The sequence below is a fragment of the Onychomys torridus genome, chromosome 1 (genome assembly GCF_903995425.1).
Source record: "Onychomys torridus chromosome 1, mOncTor1.1, whole genome shotgun sequence".
Taxonomy (NCBI): domain Eukaryota; kingdom Metazoa; phylum Chordata; class Mammalia; order Rodentia; family Cricetidae; genus Onychomys; species Onychomys torridus.
Window position 1 is genome coordinate 142,734,908 of NC_050443.1, and position 20,298 is coordinate 142,755,205.

A 20,298-nucleotide genomic window follows, 5' to 3' on the forward strand; every position below is an offset into this window, starting at 1 on the left:
AGACAGATGCCTCTGGCTAAACGTCCGGTTAAGCAGTCAGATCGTCTCCCAGAATCCTGTCTACTAGCAACTGTCCGTTCTCAACTCCATTGTTTTCTAAGACTTAGTCTCTGAAGCGGGTAGAACAGAGCCTTTGGCTTGCAGAGCACCAGCATAGTTCAGGAACGAACATGGGATGGGGCGGGGTTAGCCCACAAAACCAGCCCTTGTCCTCCAGGCTGGAGAGCCCAGGCAGTCTCCTCGGGGGAAACAGACATACTCCGGAAGACAGAATCTTAGCTGAGAGGCTCCTACCACTCGTAGCTCTGCCAAATCACCCCAGAGCAAATCCCACAAAGGACAAGCCCCAGCCACACGCTTTGAGCAAGTGTCCCACTTTTTGTTTGATAATTTCATTAAAATATTACACACACACACCAAACAACTGACTCACTGAACGCATGTAATTCAGTGTAGCTTTTAGTATCCCCAGAGGTGTGTGACAATCGCATAATCAATTTAACTATGTTTTTTGTCACTCGCAAGATAACTGTACTCATTGTCAGTCACCCCATTTCTCCCAAGCCCTTCCTCAGCTCCAAGTCAAAGCCAATTTACACTCTTCTCTGAAGATTAACCGTGACACACTTTTAAGTCTCAGCGGACAACTAAGTATTATAGAAACCTAAGACAAGCCACTATTGTAAGAGGGGAAAATACAGAAAAAAAATTGCTAGTTGTAAGGAGGTAGGATTATAAGGGAGAAGGAAATACCCCCTCCCACCCCAGTACCACGGAGATCCTCAGTGAAGTTACTCAAACTCTGAAATAAAAGGAGGCACCTAAATAAGGAAATAATCAGGAGAAAAATGGTCTTGGGCAGTAAGATATAACAGTAGGACTGATTCAAGAACAGGTTACAAGAAAAATCAAGGTCATTACACTTGACAATAGGCCCCAAAGATAAGACAGCAGATGGGAAAAATGAAAAGAAACATAGACAAGGTCAGTGCTTGGGGTTTTCAAATGAGATCAGAATGAGAGAAGAGAAAAAACGGAGGCAAAGAAATCAAAAGAAAATTGCTAATTATAAAAGCCAACTCAGACAGAAAAAAAGAAGAAAGAAAATTGGGAAAATGTCTCAACCTAGAGGACTGTGTGTAGACTGGCAAGGCTCTTTCTTTCTTTCTTTCTTTCTTCCTTTCTTTCTTCCTTTCTTTCTTTCTTTCTTTCTTTCTTTCTTTCTTTCTTTCTTTCTTCCTTCCTTCCTTCCTTCCTTCCTTCATTCCTTTCTTCATCCATCCATCCATCCATCCATCCATCCATCCATCCATCCATCCATCCATCCATCCATCCATCTATCTATTTATTTAGGTTTTTTGAGACTGTGTAGTTTTGATGCCTGTCCTGGAACTCTCTCTGTAGACCAGGCTGGCTTTGAAATCACAGAGGCCCACTTGGACCTGCCTCCCCAGTGCTGGGATTAAAGGCATGTGCCGCCACCACCCGGCTACAGTGTACTTAATAATGGGTAAAAATAAACCCAACTCCATGCACTTTATCAGAAAAAAAAAAAAAAGAGAAGATCTCTAAACTTTAAAAGGGAGAGAAAATAGATTACATGCATTGGGTCAGGAAACAGTAACTTTGAACCCTACAACAGCTCAGGAAGCCTGGAAACAACGTAATAAGGCCCTCTAAGGCCTGCAGGAAGCCCGTTCCTAGTAAGGCTCAATGCATTGCTAAACCATTACTTAGGAGTCAGCTTAGCAGAAAGGCATTTTCAGATACCAGAATCTCAAGACTTCCTATGAGCCCTTTCTCAAAAATATCCTGGAGAATGTGCTCCGTAAAAAATCAAGGAATTAGCTAATACGAGGAAAATACAAAAACAAAAAACAGAAATAAAAAAACAAACGACAAAGAGGCGGAGCCAATGTCAGAGATGAAGGAGAGCCTAGCGCAAGGCAAAGGATGCCCTCTAGATGGCAGGTCCCAGGCATGGAGAGCAGACTGGATGAGGTCAGAGGTCTCTGGGAGAAGCATTCAGGTGCATGGGTCTAATTGAGTCTGTGATGTATCTGAGCCAGCCAGGCATGCTGGGAAGCTTGAGAGTTAACCCGTAGGAAGTATAAGACAACCAAGCAGAGAACATAACTCATCTTGGGGGAAAAACACAAGGCAAAGCAACGATGCTTTCTAACAGGGCCTAGCTGTGAGTGGTGTTTGGGACATATGGACAAGGATAATGTAACTAAAATGATGACATGGTTCTATTAAGAGAACAGGAGATAAGCTGGTTGGTATGGGGGTAGGGATGATGAGGGGCTAGTGGTCCATGCCTGTGGAAACTGGAGAGCATCCCTGGTTGTCCAGAAATCATTCATACCCCCTAGTCCTTAGTGGCAAAATAATTTTGTGAAGAAATGAAGGCTGGGGACAGATGGGTTGGTGATTTGCATATTAGTCTATGGAAGTCTTCGGCTCTACAGTGTATCTTTCCTAAAAATAAAAGCTAGAAAGACACAGAGATGCATGAAGGGTATATTTATTGCAACAGAAATACTTATAACATGATCTATGATGGCATTTACACTCTGATTACCTTGTTTTCTTGGCAGTAGCAGGCTTCATGCATTAGAGGTTAGTACTCTACTCCTGAGCTGTTGTAGCCCTAGCCCCTATTATAATCTTTCAAAAATTTACTTATTTTTATTTTTTATGTGTATGGGTGTTTCGTTTGCATGCATGTATGCATACCACGTGTGTGTCTGGTATCTGCGGAGGCCAAAAGTGAGCCTTGGATCCCCTAGAACTGGAGTCACAGATGCTAATGAGTTCCATAAAGATGCTGTGAGCCAAACCCTGGTCCTCTGAGAGAACAATAAGTGTTCTTAACCACTGAGCCATCTCTCCAGCTCCCCTGATTACAATCTTTTACTGAACCAGATATCCTGAAAAGAGCCTGTCTGGGGGTCACTTAGGCACAAGAGAGCTTGGCAAGATGGCTGAACAGCTGAAGCACTTATGAAGAGGCCTGACAACCCGAGGTTGCTCTCTGGGACTCACATTAAAGTGGAGGAGAAAATGGACTCCATTAAGTTGTCCTCTGACCGCCACACATGTGACAGGGTAAGTGTGGCCCCCCACCCCTGCATCATACACATACAATAATAATAATTAATAAAATTTAAAAAATAAGATAAATATTTGCCCTTATTTAATGGGAGCTCTCATGTCTCACCAAAGAAACTTCTTTCAAAACACATGGAGTCCATTACAGAGATCACAACTGGTCAAAATGCAGAGAGTAAGTGGCCACGGGGTACCCCACTCCAGTTGCTCTATCTACAACACAACCTTAGTGCTGGGATTACAGACATGCACCACATGCCTGACCTTATTTCCTATCTTAAGTCAGTTCACCATTATTTCTACTAAGAGAAGCCAACCTTTTCCAGGATATCAAGGGAAGATCCTATATGACTGCATTTTCTTTCCATTTTTTTCACCAAGTCGATATTGAGATGACTATAATTAAACTTTCTAAGGATTATTAATCGATCCAGCTAATAATTGTGCTTGGTTTCTCCCTCAGTACGATGATGCAGTTTTTCTGGAGTCACAGCGACTCCATAAAAAGAATACTTTGTTTTGTTATCAATTCTGAGTTGAGCAAAAATAAATCTTGGAAGGTCACTTTAAATCTCCAAAGTCAATATTACTTGAACTAAAAACCCCTTCATCTTTTAAAATTGGCAGTGTGAGACATTTGGCTTATGGCAACTTTCAGTTTAATGTTTACAAAACGCAACACAATTGGCTCTGTGTGCCAGATCTTGAGACATCTCACAAACATGCCAAGAGCCCATCTTATTGAAAGAAATACAATATTTGTGTCCTGGGCTGCAGAGATTGCTTAGTCGTAAAGTGTCTGTCACACAAACATGGGGACTGAATTTGGTTCACAGACCCCATGGGGCACCATTCTAATCCCAGCACTGGGGATGTAGAGACAGTGGGATCCCAGGTCCTTTCCGGCTGGCCAGCCTAGCCTAATGGGTGAGCTTCAGATCACAGTAAGAGTCCCTGTCTCAAAAAACAAGGTGGATGTGGTACCTGAGGAGGAATGGTATCTGAGGTTGCCCTCTGGTTTCCACATGCACACATGTGCATATGAACTCATACACCCACAAACACAAACACAACCCATGAACACACACACACACACACACACAGGGTTGCACACACTATTAATGTCCTAATAAACTATCAGTCATGAAGAAAAGGGCAAAATACTCATATCTAATTGTATGATTCAAAATTATAAAATCTTAAATGTTGCTTGGATAACTCTCAATTAAAATGAATTCTGATAAAATTTGAAATGTCTCCAAGATCTGCAAAATATTCTGGCAGGTAGGATGTGCAGTTTCAAAAAATGTCTTCACAGAGTAGGCCTCTAATCTGAGGGACAGAGAGAGACCCATGGGTAGTGTTGTAGCTGGAGCAGTCTAAATATAAGCACATTATTTTTACGTGTATAAATGCCTTGCCTGCATATATGTCTGTGTGCCGCCATGTGTGTTCATTGCCCTCAGAAGTAGAAGAGGGTGTTGGGTCGTCTGGAGCTGGGTTTACAGGTGGTTGTGAGTCACCTTGTGGATTCTGGGAAATGAACCCAGGTCCTCTGCAAGAGCAGTAAGTACTCTTAACCCCTGAGCCATCTCTCCAGCCCCACAACAGCCTGGTATCTTAAGGACCAGAAATCCCCTCATAAAGATTTTGCTTATAATAGTAACTTTGGCTTGCAGTCATTTTCCTTCCTCTAAGGTGCTGCAGCCACATTCCTGTCCAACTAAAACCACCCTAGAAAACCCCAAACTCCCCTTTTGGTGGGGCTGCTCTCCCTTCTCTAGGAGGTAGCCTGCAGTTCATGCCTAAAATACAGAATTTGCCTTCTGTCCTCAATATGGGTCTGGTAGTCTCATCCTCTCATTAAGCTTCACACCCTCTTTCTCCTTGTCTCCATTTTCTTCTTTAGGAGTCTGTGGAGTGAAGACACAATGTCTGAAGCTATGGCAGCCATCTTGTGATTGTAGGGCAACAGAGTAGCAAATAAATAAATAAAATAAAAAATAAAAAAAAAATGTGAAGGATAGCCGAACAGAATGATGGAAACAGCCTGGATCTTTGAGGACATCACCAAGCTGTCCCCCTGTCTCCAGACATCGTTAAGTAAGTGACCAATGTAAATTAAGCCAGTGTCTCCCACTGTATCATGACAATCAGTGGACATGCCATTTGTACTGCCCTCTGGGGAACAGAGAGGAGAGTTATCTACTGACACCATTGGTGAATTACCCTGGACTTCTCCACACCCTGAAGACCACCCACATCTCCTGTGGCTGGCCAGCGGACCTCATCACGGGGAGATCTGGTTTGAACCATACTTCCCGGTTGCTTGGCTGAAAGCCTTTGTAATGGGCTGATTTCTGCTAAGTGATGCATGTGATGACGGTTCATCAGACGTTTCCTAAAACCTCTGCCCCACACAGCTGTCCAGCCAGCCTGCCCAAATCCAGATCCCACCACCTCACACTGGCTGCACTTCTTGCTATGGAACTCATGTTCATTTTTTGTCAACCTTTGGGGCACATTTTGATGGATGATGATCATATTTCATGAGAAGAAAATAGAAACACTTCCATGTGATACCTTTGAGAATATATTTAAAGTGATTCAATAATTATAGATGAGAGAGGATAAAAGTTTCATCAATATGTACGAGTTCATTTCCTGTAACAAATTATGTTTTCATTTTCTTTTTTTTTTTTTAAATTATTCAAACTCGAACTCAGAGATTCACCTGTCTCAGTCTCCCAAGTGCTGGGATTAAAGGTGTGCACCACCACTGCCTGGCTACAAATTATGTTTTTATATGTTGTTAGGTTTAAGTGTACAATGTGCTTGGTAAGAACTGATTTATTTTCTATGTTCCTAGCATGCATGTTTCCAGCACACTCCTTTATACCTCTAGAATGCACACCTTACAGAGTCGACAGACCCATTAAATAACACAATATTCAAAACTAGTTGGCAGAGTGTGTGATATACACTAGGCATCTAATACATGTGTTCTAGGATTATCTTAAACCAGAATGTGAAAAGTGAACATTACTTCCTGGTAATCATAACTGATGGGTTGAAAATTTATCTTCCATATTGATTCAGTGACTTTATAAACCTTACTTAATAGATGCTACAGAGATAGGAAGCTCATGGCATCCCCCAGTCATGGAGTGACTTCAATCTGCAGTCAGCTCACAGGCAGCAGACTTTCCTGTGTTGGCAAAGAAGTGTGTGGCTCAAGTTACATCAGGGCTGTGTGCTTTTCAACAAAATATCCCATTCCCTGCTTGCCGTAGTTTCTACTGAGCCTTTCTCAGAATTCCTTGTTTATTATGAACCACTTCTGGTCACGGAGGCAAGGACATGAATTTTAAAAGCTGTCTCAATTACAGGATAAGACACGCAATGAATGACAACCTAGCAAGATGGGGACTGTTCTACCGCTCAGGCCCTAGGATAATTGCTCAAGGGATGTGTGTGCTAGAAAAGCCGTATTCATTACAAGCATTGATGGAGGCCAGTGTCAAATACACGTCTTCCTGAAACCACAGTGTTTAATATAAGGTGACCTTTTTCATTTGGGGGTCTTAGTTCACCCAAGCCTAAGGACCTCCATGTATTTAGGTGTTTGAGAAATATTATCTGTTGTGGCAAAGACGAGGGAGGAAAGCTGCTATCAGGAATATGCAGTCTTTGCTGTTTGGGACTCATTCTAATATCTTCAGGGAGAGAAAAGGGAAAAAATGTAACAGTCATGAAGGCACAGCTCCTACAACATGGAAGGAACCTCAGAGAATAAAAAAGAATTCTTAGAAAACATGGGAATGGAAATTAAAAACTCAGTGGAAGGATTAGAAGGTAAAGCTGAGTGGATCTCTCAGACAGTGGGAGAAAGATAAATGGAAATGGGGATAAAAAGTAAATAAAATTGGAGGATAAATCTAGAAGATTCCTACCCACGTAAAACGGCAGGGACTCCCTTCCCCACTCTCAAACCATGGGTATACAGACTACAGAGGGCCTCTGGTGGCTCAGCACGTCAAATGACGATAAGCCAGCATGGAGGCAACATCTGGAAACCCTGACACACTGGTGGGAAAGCAGAGGTGGCATAGACAGAGAGAATGTATAAGCTATACAGAGAAAGAAGGAGCCAGCACAGGGGCCAGCGTCACAAGACGGGCCTAGGGGACGGCAGAAAGATGGAGAAAGAAGGTCCCCAAATAACGATTCTAGAGGCTACCAGTACATACCAGAATGCATCAGAGGCTCTGGGAAAACTTCTACAGCCAATGACAAGACAACTATAAAAACAGCGTAGAGAGCTTGAGGCTCGGCAAGGACAAACAGAACAAAGGAAGAAACCAGGTTCGAACAGGAGCCACAGCCGTAGGACAAGTACTTGCCTCCGTGTGCAGGATTAAACAAAAAGCAAAGCAAAGGAATTGGAGAGAAGCAAAAACAAAAAGGCAAAACACAAAACAACCACAGCACAGTAGGCTCTACGTTCTGCAGATGTGGAACCCTCAGACTCAACCGACAGGCTAGAAAATTTTTAGAAAAAAAATTCCATCTTAACTCACATTTTTATTTTATAAGTAATGCAGTGAAATAGTTATTTATACAGGATTTACATTGTGTTAGGTACTATGTGCAACTCAGAGATGGTACAAAGTATACGGAAGAGTGTGTGCAAAAGTTACACGCAAACACAGCACTTTGTATAAGGGATTTGAACATCCACAGATTTTGATATCTAAAGAAGGTCCTGGAATTCCAATCTCTCTCAGATAGCAGCACATGACTGTATAATACGGTATTTGCAAAGTTACAACAAAATACTCAAAATTGACTGGCAGGCACAATCATGACCGAACCATCTCAGAAGATGGGAAGGCAGGAAGGGTGTCTATGTGGACAGGGAGATTTCATGGGTGAGGCAGGAATTAAGAAAGACAGATGAATTGCTGTTTACAGGGAGAAGTTGTCAGCTAATACACAAAAGAACGATACAGAAACATCGGCCTAGGCATGCCACTTAGAGACACAGTTTACCTAGAGAGGGGCTAACCCAGAGAGCTGAAGACACAGCATCCGAGGAGGGAAACACATGTGGAGGTGAACAGAGACCTGTTCTTTCCCCTTGTAAGTTTTACAGAGCCATCTGACTGCTAAACTGCACATTTGTGTGTGTGTGTGTGTGTGTATGTGTATGCACTTGTGTGTCTGCACAGAAGTTGGACACAGAAAGATATAAACAGAAGGATGGGTGATGACATGATGTCAGAGGTTCCTTCCATTTCCAGAACTCTGGGATCAGAGTGAGTTTTTTTCTGCTGTGGGTGGGTGCAACAATGGCAGAGATGTTAACACCTCATTTCCCAAATAAAATTCGACTGGACCCGCTCCGCAGCAAGACAGACAGCATCCAGTAGCAACAGTTGTATGTATTAGGCACTAACCCAGATGTACCCATGTACAATAAAAGAGAAAACAACTTCTTGCAGTTATGTGCTTACAGAGTTAGAAACATTCATATGGTTAGATGAAAAAAAGCAAAGAGAAATATCACCATGCTTCCCAAGTAGCAACCAGGGTAGATATTTCCATTTTAGCCAAATCATTTATTGAATGAATAAGTCCGGTTGTTTTTAATTCTTTGGTGAAATTGCAAACACTACCTTTCTACAGGGAACAGAAAAAAATGAGCTCCTTTCGGCCATCATATATTTCATCTTTCCTTTTTGCAGAAAGCAGACAATAATTGCATTTTGGTTACTATTATGCTGAATTAGAATGTCACTACCTCCTATTCTAACACTGAATTTACTTAAGTCTCTGGACACGATAACTCTCATAAATAAAAGCCAAAGGCAGGCAGGGATGGTGGACGCATTTGGCTTACAGGGCCAGGCATGGCCATCTCTCTGAAGTTAGTGACTCTGGGCAGCAGGCTTCCATGGGTGCCTTTCCTGTGAAATCCTTCTACTCCAATGATCAACTAGCCGTCCAAATGAAGGAGACATCTGTGGAGCTCATACCATAGACAGCAATAAGACTAAACAGGAAATAGCTCTACTTTATTCTTGCATTGGGGGAGAAGGTGTTGGTTCCTCTTCCGGTACATTTGTGAGAGAAATAAAATTAGGCCCAGGCATTGGGCAACATCCTGCACCGGAAGGCCTCTGGACGGAGGGGAGTGGCTGGAATGCTAACTCAGGTCCGCAAGTTTATTCACCATGAAGTGCAAGTTCAGACACTCACCACTAATTTACACAGGACATAGAACTACACTGAGGGAATGTGCTGGTGGTCAGTAGGGACTATGTCAAAGAGATGCCAAGGTAGTGAGGGGCTGGATTGACAGAGATTATCTTGGCTGGGTGCTGGCCTCTGAAAGACCACTGGATCAGGAACTGTCCAGGAACTGCAGGAAGCTAACATGCATACATGCATACATGTCCCTGAGCTGGGACACAAATTTGGCCCTGGCCATAGTCAAAGGTACTTTCACTTAGTATCTTTGCAAATAAATCTGAAGAAAGGCACCAGGGATCTGTTCTTAATATAATCTGAAGACACTGGCATTTTGCTATGTTTTGTATTTCAGATAACACATCACACATTAAATCCCTGATGGAGCCCAGAGGTGCTTCAGCTACAATATCCTTACGCTCAGCCACACAGCCCTCCCCTCCCCCCTATCCCCTTCCATGTATTGGAAGCCTTGTTTGGACAGGCAGGTGCCTGTAATGCAGAACCTAGTCACAATGGGAAGCATTTCTCTAGTAGGCCAGCAAAGGAGGCTATACATTGGAGAGCTGACAGAGACACACCCACTGTGACACATTTCCCTTGAAGTCATGGAAAATAAGAATGTAATTTTTGTTTGTTTGTTTTTGCTTTGTGAGACAGGGTCTCACTATGTAGCTTATGATTGTCCTGGAATTTACTGTGAAGATCAGGCTGTCCTTCACCTCACAGAGATCAGCCTGCCTCAGTCACAGTAAGGACGTAGTTTTTTAGTGCCATGGTTTGAGAGACAGAGAATGAACACAAAACCTGCTTCATATATATATATTACTGCATGTCTTGGATCTGCCTATGTAGACTAAGCTTGTCTGGAACGCAAAGAGATCCACTTACCTTTGCCTCCCAAGTGTTGGGATTTAAGGTGTTTGTCACCACATCTGGCAAGAAGGTATTATTTTTAATTACTTGCATGTGGATGTCTGTGTGTGGGTGTGTGCATGTGAGTGCAGGTGCCCCGAGAGGTCAAGGGTGTCAGGTCCTGGAGCTGAAATTGTGCTGGGAACTGAACCCAAGTCTTAACCACTGACCCATCTCCATCTCTCTATCCCTAAGTGCTCTCTCTCTCTCTCTCTCTCTCTCTCTCTCTCTCTCTCTCTCTCTGTCTGTCTGTCTTTGTCTCTCATCATGATATCTAGTGTCTGGCCAGCAGTCACCACCCACACCTCCTGCTTTTTGGCAATATGGTTTATCTGTAAATAGGAGCCATGTAAAGAATCTTACTAATATATGAAAGACATCTAGAAATAATACCATGCATCAATTCCTTAAAAAAAGAGAAGTATTTGCAAATTACCTCTGAGCCCTAAATTATTCACAAAATGTCATGTATCTGAAAAATTCAATTTCCTGTCCATGCAGCAATCTGTGAGAGATCATTTAAAAAGCCAATCACTTCAGAAGCAGTTCTATAGTTTATAAAAAAAGAAAAGGGGAAAAAAAAGGCAGCAGCCACCTGGTAAAATCCAGGTGCAGAAGACATGATGGAAATCCATGGTCCACCCTTATCTTTCTGGGGGTACAGAAGAAGCAACACTAACAGGCACATTGTGAAGTTTCTGTCAGGGTCTGATGTGCTGGCATTCCATGAATACAACTGGGGTGATGCGTGAGGTCCCCCTCAGAGACCCTGGTAACCCCATCATGGCCACTGTAGTCTTCTTCCTAACAAGAGATTTTCTTGGGAAGGCTTTGCTTCAGGATCCTAGAGAATGTGAACTTTTGGTTGGTGATCTACTTTCTCAGAACCTATTAGGGACATTGTATTTCCTTGCTCATGAGTACTTGTTCAAGGCCAAATTACAGTCAGTTGAAGGGACTGGTTAGGGTCGTAGTTTCAGAGTCAGAATGTGCACAATAGCTCTTCTCCCTCCAGTGTGTCTGCAGCATCACCTGGGTTCCTCAGGCCTCATCAGACCTCCCTGATGAATTCTTGAGCTAAAAATCTGCTTTGTCTATTCCATGTGCCTGGAATTAGCCAAGAGGGTATTTATAAGCCAGCATTCACTCTGGCACAGCACCTGGGGAAGCCAGACACTTTGGTAAATACTGCTGTCTCTAATTGCACAGATCATTAGAAAAATTGTAGCTACTTTACATAGCACTATGACATTGGCGTGCTAATAAACAGGCTCTGTGACTCATTTTATAGGAGTTGAAGTGGATTCCTGTTCTCCTGTGCATTCTCCCTTGTAAAGCTTTGATCCTTGAAATTCTCTCCCCACCCTTTCTCAGCTGCTTCGCTCCTCCTCCTCCTCCTCCTCTCCTCTCTCTCCTCCTCTCCTCTCCTCTCTTCTTCTTCTTCTTCTTCTTCTTCTTCTTCTTCTTCTTCTTTAAAAAAAAAAAAAGACATTACACGAACCTGGATTTTGTTTTCGTATCTGTACCTGGTCTGCACGGGACTTTGCAACCCTAGGGCCTCTACGCTAGGGCAAACCGTGTCAGATGGTTTCCCTTGCCAGGTCCTGCCGGCTGAGATGGCAGGACACCAAGGAGGAGGCGAGGACAGAAGCCCCCGGCTCCCTTCTCCCTCACTTTTCTCCTTCCTTGTTTGTGCAGTGTCTTTGGTATTGGCTCTGTTCCTGCCACTGTCTCAGCTCTTTTAGCTGGTGTTGTCTTCCACTGTCTCTGCTTGAAAGGTGGCTGTAGGTCCAAGGTGGCAGGGGCACTGTGGGCGCTGCTTCCTATGGGGATTCCATGGGTTTCCGCCACTTGCCTCCCGACTCTTGCAGCCTTTTTGCACTCAGTAAATCAACTCTCTTTAAAATTCCAAGTGGATCTTCCATTTTCTTGACTGGCCTCTGAGTAGTAAAGTTTCATCTGATACTTTCTGCCAAAATCAATTCTATGCTGCCTTCTGCAAGTGGAACTTCGGAGGAAGCGGCAAGGTGGTCAAGCCTCGAGGTGCTTGGCGGTATATTAACTAATGACTCAATGGCGGCATGCTCCAGGAGGCATTACAATTGCTCCCTGGCCACTATTTCAGTCGATCTTTACAGCAACACTTTGGGCCAGGGATTCCCTTATTCACTTATTCCAAATAATTCACTTATTCCAAATGGGGAGTCTCAAACAAACATACATACAAGTAAACACATGCGCATACGCACGCATGCATGCACGCATGCACGCACACATGCACGCATGCACGCACACATGCATGCACAAACAAACAAACACAGATGGGGACCTCTTACCAATGGGGAACCTGTGGCACACCGAAACTAAATCAGCTTGCCTAGTGTTACATGGCCGGAGCGACAGTTGTTGGGCTGGAGTTCTAGGTGATGATTTATGATGATGAAAAAGCAAGAGATATACCTGAGGCAGGGGAGCAAGCCCGACTGTCTGCAAGGCTCAATGAAGATACAGAGGAAGAAACAGAAAAGCCCGAAGAGTCTAGAGACACCAAACGGAAAGTTTAACATCCAAAGGGTATCATCCATCGAGGCTGACCAGTCCTGGATTGGGGTCCAGACACAGCAGGCAGGTGGAACAACCATAGAAACACTGTAGTATGCTCTGCCCATAACAGGGTTAGGGAAAGATCTGGAATGTCAGCACATTCTAGCACCCCCTTTTAGTCATATTTTACCTAGTAAAGGTTCCCCCGAATTCTGCTCCCATTGAGCACAGATACAAGTCTTTGTAAACCAAGCAGAAACTTTCCTACCAAGAGTCACTGCTCAGTGGGTAGAGTTACAGTCCTATGTCCATCCAGGAAAGGTGAAAATAAAAGTGCCATGGCAGCTTTCTTGGGAATTCAAATGAATATGACATACTTTCAAGAGAGTTTTAGGATATAATTATTGATGAGTTGAAATGTGGCTGGTATCATGATAGGAAAACGACCAGAGTAGCAATGTTTTTAATGAGAAAAGTAGCCAATGACCGCTAGCACACAATCAGCATGGGTAGGCAATAACGTAAGCCTGTCACTTTGTTCATTACAATTTTTTTAGTTCTTATGCAGCAAAAGAAGGTATCACAAATTCAGGACTAGAGGAATTGATGTTAGGAAAAAGGCAGTCAATCAACCAACAGCCTATAGCACACAGCAAGAAGACCAAATGTCTTTGCAGGTCTTGATGCAAGGATCGTGTAAGGAAAGAACAGGGGGTTTAGACCCAGGAGATCTGCACTCCAACTAGACTCTAATAGCAGATGTACACACGCCACTGGAAGTCTGCACAGCCATTTCCTGATTTTTAAGTCTACTCTAAAGAAGGGTCACTCACCTGTTTTAGTATGGCTCTCCTTCCATGTCTTTAATCTGAGTGGTAAGCAATTTGGGAAGAGACCTGTGGCTACAGGAATCAGCTTATGTGCTCCTAGGTTCACAGTAAGAAGGGCTCAGGATTGCTGCTGCATCTTCTGGGTCAGCCTGAGATCTAGATGCTGGACTCATCAGTTATGAGGATTTTGCCAGCTGGCCTCCTAGGTAGAAATGGCCAGTTGCTTCTCCTATGGCATCTGCTTTTCTCATAAAACTCCATGTCTCAATCCCAGCACTCAGGAGGCAGAGGCAGGTGGATCTCTTTGAGTTTGAGGCCAGCCTGGTCTACAAAGCGAGATCCAGGAAAGGTACAAAGCTACACAGAGAAACCCTGTCTCGAAAAACCAAACAAAACCAAACCAACAAACAAAACCTCCATGTCTCTAAAGTGGACTAGGTGTTAGAGACAGCCACTAGCAAAGTATGAGACTGGCTACCAAGGTGATGCTGGCCAGGGCCTCTGTGATGCAAGAGCACAGATGCTTTGGGATGAAGAGAACTTTCAATCTGTATGCAGAATCAGAGCCACAGCTCCGCTCCCAACTGTGCAGGAAATCATGGAGAGAATGAATATTCATGTGTGTAACTTATTCCACAACACTAAGTGGAATTGCTCTTAGTTTTGAGATGAAAAACTATTTGCCTTTCTAGTTCTCACAGCTCAATTTATATCTCCTTTAAAGTACAGATTTCTTAGTAGGAAAGAAAAATTCAAGTCAGAAATTCAGAACTTACATACTCACAATTTGTCTGTGAAGCAGGTTGCTGATGGCATGTTGCTTTGTTCCTGTGATGTGTGCACTCTAACCCAAGATCATGCGGTAGAACCTTTAAATATGTACTCCTGGCCCTGGGGAGATGTCTCAGTTGGTAAGTAGTTGCTAGGCAAGCAGGAGGAGGAAAAGACAGTTGATCCCTGTCTCAGAAAGCAAGACAGATAGCTACTAGCCTCTGGCTTCCACACTCACGTGTGCATATCTTTTCACATGAACACACACATACAACACATATACATGTGAACACATGCACACACACATAGAGACAGAGAGAGGAAGAGAGAGACTATGTACTCTCTATCAGCAGCTAAATATACTTTTAAGGCACTCTGACTTTTTCCTTTGCTTCCTAGTCCATTTTGAGAGTATACTTAACAAAGCAAAATATATTCTAAGAAACAGTGGGACTTTAAGGGTCACAAAGAATTCTAGAGACAGCCATTTCCCACTGCAATATAGAATTTAGGTGTGGACTTACAGGAGTGCTATTCAGTGCTTTAAAGTCAAGGGCTCTATGGAGACCGAGGGTGGCAGCTGGTTCCTGAAGTACTCACAGCTTATATGAGCACAAACAATGTTGAAGTGAGAAAACAGGCCACTTGGAACAGAAATATGATTCACAGCGTAACAGAAAAATCTCAGACATAAATTTCAATGTCAATATTTGATGTACTTTCTTTTTTCTCTTTTTCAGTGTGTTTTTCTTCTCAGGCTGTCTGTATCTGATTTTAAACCTTAGTGGGCCAGATGAGACTTAGGACCACATCAACTTATTACTTCAAGAAATATCATATACAGCACTAAAGAAGATGATGGAACCATGATAGGAACATGTCTTTACAGTTTGTTAGGGAGGTTTCCATGCTGAAAGCAGGGCAAACATCCAGGAATTTTCATTCCCAGGGGGCTCTTAGGCCATTATTTCTCTTCAGGTTTTAGCATCTCTGAGTCCTGAATCCTTATGAGTTCCCTAAGGAAATGCTGAGACTCAGGTGGGTCTTTCAGCTTTCCCTGCACATCAAGGCTACCAGCAGAAATGCCTGTGGGAGGGATCGGGAGGGTGACAGACAGCAGGGAGCTGAAGCGGAGGGTGGTGCTTGGAGGGTCCCGGAGCTCTCCTCACCAGCTGAGAAAGGCCGGGAAGAGTGAGGAGGCTGCTTTAACTTGCTTGTCCGCTTGTTTTAAGGACATCCTGGGATCTCTGTAATGCCTCCTCAGCTGCCACTGGGAGAAGACCTGGCTGAGTACCACCCAGACTTCAGTGCTGCAGGAGCGAGGGCTCAGTGGAGCGACCAAGATGACCATGGCCGCTCTACCAGCCTTCCCACACACTTGGTAAGCAACCAGCTTCCTTCTGCTGTGGATGGAATACTTTTTGGTTCTTGCAGCTGAACCCTGACTGACAGCTAAGTATAAGATACCAATCTGCAACGTGGCATGGAGGTAGAGTACCAGAGAAAATGGCTTAAAGCAATCCCACTTTAAAGAGCTTGGAGAGGTAGCTGGCTTCCTGCTGGCCACAAAGACTGGCTTGAGGAGGCCAGAGCCTCAAGAGAGTGCTTAGATACCCAGGAGCTGAACCCCTCTCTCCAAGAGACAGGGCCCTTAAGAACCCTTCTGACCCCAACAACAGCAACAAACAAACAAGAAGACCCCAACCCCCAATTCTGTTCCCTTAGTGCCAGAAATTACAGTAAGCGATTCAAGAGCGTAATGACCACGGGAGAAAACCATACAAAGCACCATCACGTCCTATGAGAGTTGTTCTTAGCCTTGCTAGGACCTCCCTCGGACCATCCCTCTTCCCTTTGAGCTGCCTCGTACACGAATGGGGTACAATCCATGCATTCTGCTGCCCTATACACAGAGAGGATGGACTAATTGAGAAACCAAATCTGAACATTCACGGTCCATATTCACATTAGTATGTTATTGTACATTTTTTCAAGGCAAGAAAGCTGGCCAAGTCAAATGCCCTCTCTAGTTCAAGCCACTTAAATCATTTACAGAGGAGCCTTTCTGGTGGTTCTGCAGGTGAAAGGGTCCAAACCGTGCCCTGCTGGCTCACACTTGACCTCCTTCTTCAGAGCTAGTGTTTGCCTTGCTTGTGCCTACTTTTCTACGTAGCCAAGAGAGAAAAGTCAGAGCAAGAAAATACTACTGATAAGCAGCTATAACCACCAAACTTGAGCTTGCCAAGGCCACGCTGAACTCGGGGCTGACAGATGTGGCAGTTCTGAGAGACACTGATATCGTTCTTTTTACCATAGTCTTGAAGGTCTTACGTACAAAACAGCGTATAAAACGTCTTTCTAGCAATATGAGTAACATGTAGGAAGAGAGGCTGTTTTAAAGAATCTCCTCACAGGTTAGATTGTAACACCGTGGCAGAGTGCTTGGCAAGCATCCTAAGGCCCCGGGTTCAATGCTAGCACCACCAGTAAATAAAAAATGTAAGAAGTTACTGATGGGGGTGATTAAGTACGATGACGCACTCTTTGAATATGAATCCAAGGCTAGCTTGTGCTACATGAGCCCTTGTCTCAAAGAAGGGCATGGGGGGAAGGGAGAAAAATAAAAGGCCATGAAGATAGATCCGTGGGTAAAACGCACTCGCTACAGAAACAAATATGAGGACCCAAGTTTGAATCCCCAGACCCGCATAAAAGCTGACAGGCAGCATGATCATCTCCACTCTCACAGTCTTGGAGGCAGACAGGAGACTCCTGGCAGCTCATGGGCCAGCCAGCCAGCCTTACTTATGCAGCAGGAAAGCAGAGACTCTACCACAAAAAACAGTAGAAGGTGACGACCACCACATGGGGTTGTCCTTTGATCTCCACATGGACACTGGCACAGGCGAACCCACATTCACACATGTGAATGGCCATGCACACACGCACACTCACTCACTCACTCACTCACTAAAATAACAATGATGAAAGCGTTGTCTTTTTGCATTTCCAAGAGTATAACTGTTTATAACTTATTTCTACAAAACATAATAGTTAATTGCAAAGCGAAACAGAAGAGTTTTCCTTTAAATGTATTTTTGCAACAGTAAAAAATAAAGCATGCCCTTTCCCCTACGCATGAGGCAGGGTCAGGCACATCTGGTTGCTAGAAACACAATCTCAGAGGTACTGCTTTTGGCCCGAGGTTGACAGAGGAGCAGCCTGATCGATTGGCAGGCTGGTCGAACTGAACGTTACCTGTTTGAGTAAAGCGTAGTCCTGTCACGTGGACAGTGTTCTTCACTGACATATAAGGAAGATGATGAGATTGTGGTCGCTAAGGAAGCAGCTTCGAATAACGATGGAGTGCTGGGCACCAGGTCGGGCCTGCGTCGGGATCCCAGGGCTGGGGAGTGAAAGGAAATGTATGCACTCATGGACCTCAGTAACACCACTTTAGATCTGCAACAACTTAAACGAGTCAGAAACATTCGTTTTATGTATCAGGCTGCCAATGAAATTATGAATTAACTGTGCTCTTCGGAACTACAACAGAAATGGACAATATCTGCTTGCAAACAGGTTAGACAGAAAGGAAATGACATTAATTTACAAAATGGCTTATGGAAATGATATTAGAGATGCTCTTTTAAAAACCTAATAAAGTGACTTACTCTTTCAAAATGGCATAAAAATTCTGAGGACTTTAAGGAGATAATGTGGCAGAGATGAAAAGGGTGATTGGCAGATGCATGAACAGAGAGAGGACGAGCTTTCCCTCCACAGGAGAGCAGACTTCAAGGGACAGAAACCCTCTACCAGAACAGCGGCCTGGCACATCTCAATCCCGTTCGAGCCTACGTGGTCTTGTGGACTTGACTCAGGGCTCTTCTTAACATCCTATTTCAATAGCAAGGCTGCCTTTATAAAAGTGAGAAAGCACTTATTTCTTTCTAAAATTTTAGAGTTCAAAAATATATTTACATCAGGGTCCTCCAAAGTTTGGAAGGAGGAACTCTCCAGGTTCAGCAATGACCTGGAGTGCACAGGCGCTCCAAGGTCCCTATGGATTTTTTCCCTCTCTTTTTGAGACACAATCTTATTATACAGCCTAAGCTGTACTGAAACTTGCTATATAGACCAGGCTGGTCTCAAACTCACAGAGATCTACTTGATCCTGCCTCCTGAGTGTTGGGATTAAAGGCATGTGCCACCATACATGGCTTATACTCGTAGTTCTGTATCTTTTCCCAAACTGAGCTGGAAACATGTCAATGAATACAGTACAGCCTTGGGGTATTCCTGACACACAAAAAGTTCCAGATGATGTATTTTCACTGTGTAAATGGAAAACAGGAACATGGCCACATGAGGCATTGTCAGATGAGTTTGAAGGTTTTTGGTTTTTGCTTTTTTGGTAGTAATTTGGGCTGAATCTAGGGCCCTATATGCTAGGCAAGTACTCCACCACCAATGTAACTCTATCCTTGATTTTGGATTTGAAGGAGTCTATTTGATGAGGTAGAGGGACAGTAGAGCAGGGACAGGAAATGCTGAAGTTGAGTTCTGAACTTTATTTAGACAATATATAAAAAGGTGCCCAAATTCATAAGCAATGGTCCAATTCATGTGAAAAAAAAAATTCCCAAAACCATCACAGGTGTACATCACACACAGGTGTACTACTTCCTCTGTTTCCAGGGATTCTGGGTACAGTGGAGTATATTTACTTTTACTACAGCTACTGGGGATTCTGAGACAGGATGATCGGGAGTTCTAGGCCAGCCTAGAAACTTAAGATTTCAATTTAAAACACAAAAGAGAACAAAAAGTGTCTGTTAAAATGTGAGTTATTAAAGAAAACAAATTTGGTCCTGTTTCTCAAACTGTGGACTGCTATAATTTTCTGTGTGTTCTCAGAAGTCAGGCAGCTTCAAGGAAGGGGGTGCCTATCTACTGCCATCAGTACAGAGAGGACCACACGCAGTGTTTGGTCACTTGTCCTACTGCTGTAGCAAAATAACCTAACAAAGGCAACCCAAGAAAGGAAGGTTTATATTTCCGTTCACAGTTCCAGGGTACGGTCCACCACGGTGGGCAACTCATGGCAGTGGAAGCGTGAGGCGGCTGGTCCTTGTCATCCGCGGTCAGGAAACAGACAGGGACGTGTGTGTTTATGCTCAGCTGGCTCTATCCCTGTTGTGCAGTCCAGGATGAAAGCCCAGGCAATGGTGCCACCCAATTTTAGGGTGGGTCTTTTCCAGCTCAGTTGACCTAATCAAGATACTTTCCCACAGGCAGACCCAGAAGTTAAACTAATCTAGACAATTCTTTACAGGAATGCCTGAACGTTTGTCTCCCAGGTAACTCTAGATGCCGCCAAGTTGACAATATTAACCACCACCAGTGAATCATTAACTCTCCTTGAAGTAACTCTAGACATGAGAATATGATAAAGAAATTCAGTTTAGTATGGAGCCAAATGCTGACATAGAAGGGGATAGAAATAGCAATCTATCTGAAGACATGGTGGGAAGGAACGTTTCTACATCTATAAGAAGTTTTGAATCTTCTATAGGAAGTAGAAGACACTTCGGAGATTCTCCAAAGAACATAATGATTAACCAAAAAGGTCTGTATTTGTTGTTAACCAAAAGACCAAGAAATAATCGACAGAAATATATAACATATTACTTCCTCTTATTGGATCAAAATAGAAAATTCAAAATATCCACTCAGTAGATAGAAAAAAATTATTTAATAAAATTCAGTACTCTTGTTTGGTTAAAAACTTTCTGGTAAAAAATTAGAAGCAAGGAAAGAAGTGACTTGGTCTGGCAATTGGTACAAAATAGGACAAGTTTCATTTTAA

General features: G+C 43.4%; 1 protein-coding gene across 2 annotated transcripts in view; it reads right to left on the bottom strand.

Moving 5' to 3' along the window:
* Positions 1-20,298, bottom strand: part of Pip5k1b (phosphatidylinositol-4-phosphate 5-kinase type 1 beta) — a 154,943-nt gene that overhangs the window by 36,931 nt on the left and 97,714 nt on the right. For both annotated transcript variants that reach the window (XM_036208126.1, XM_036208137.1), the window contains exon 12: positions 17,685-17,832. In XM_036208126.1, the coding sequence (XP_036064019.1) occupies positions 17,685-17,832 (148 nt within the window). The remainder of the gene's footprint in view (positions 1-17,684; positions 17,833-20,298) is intronic.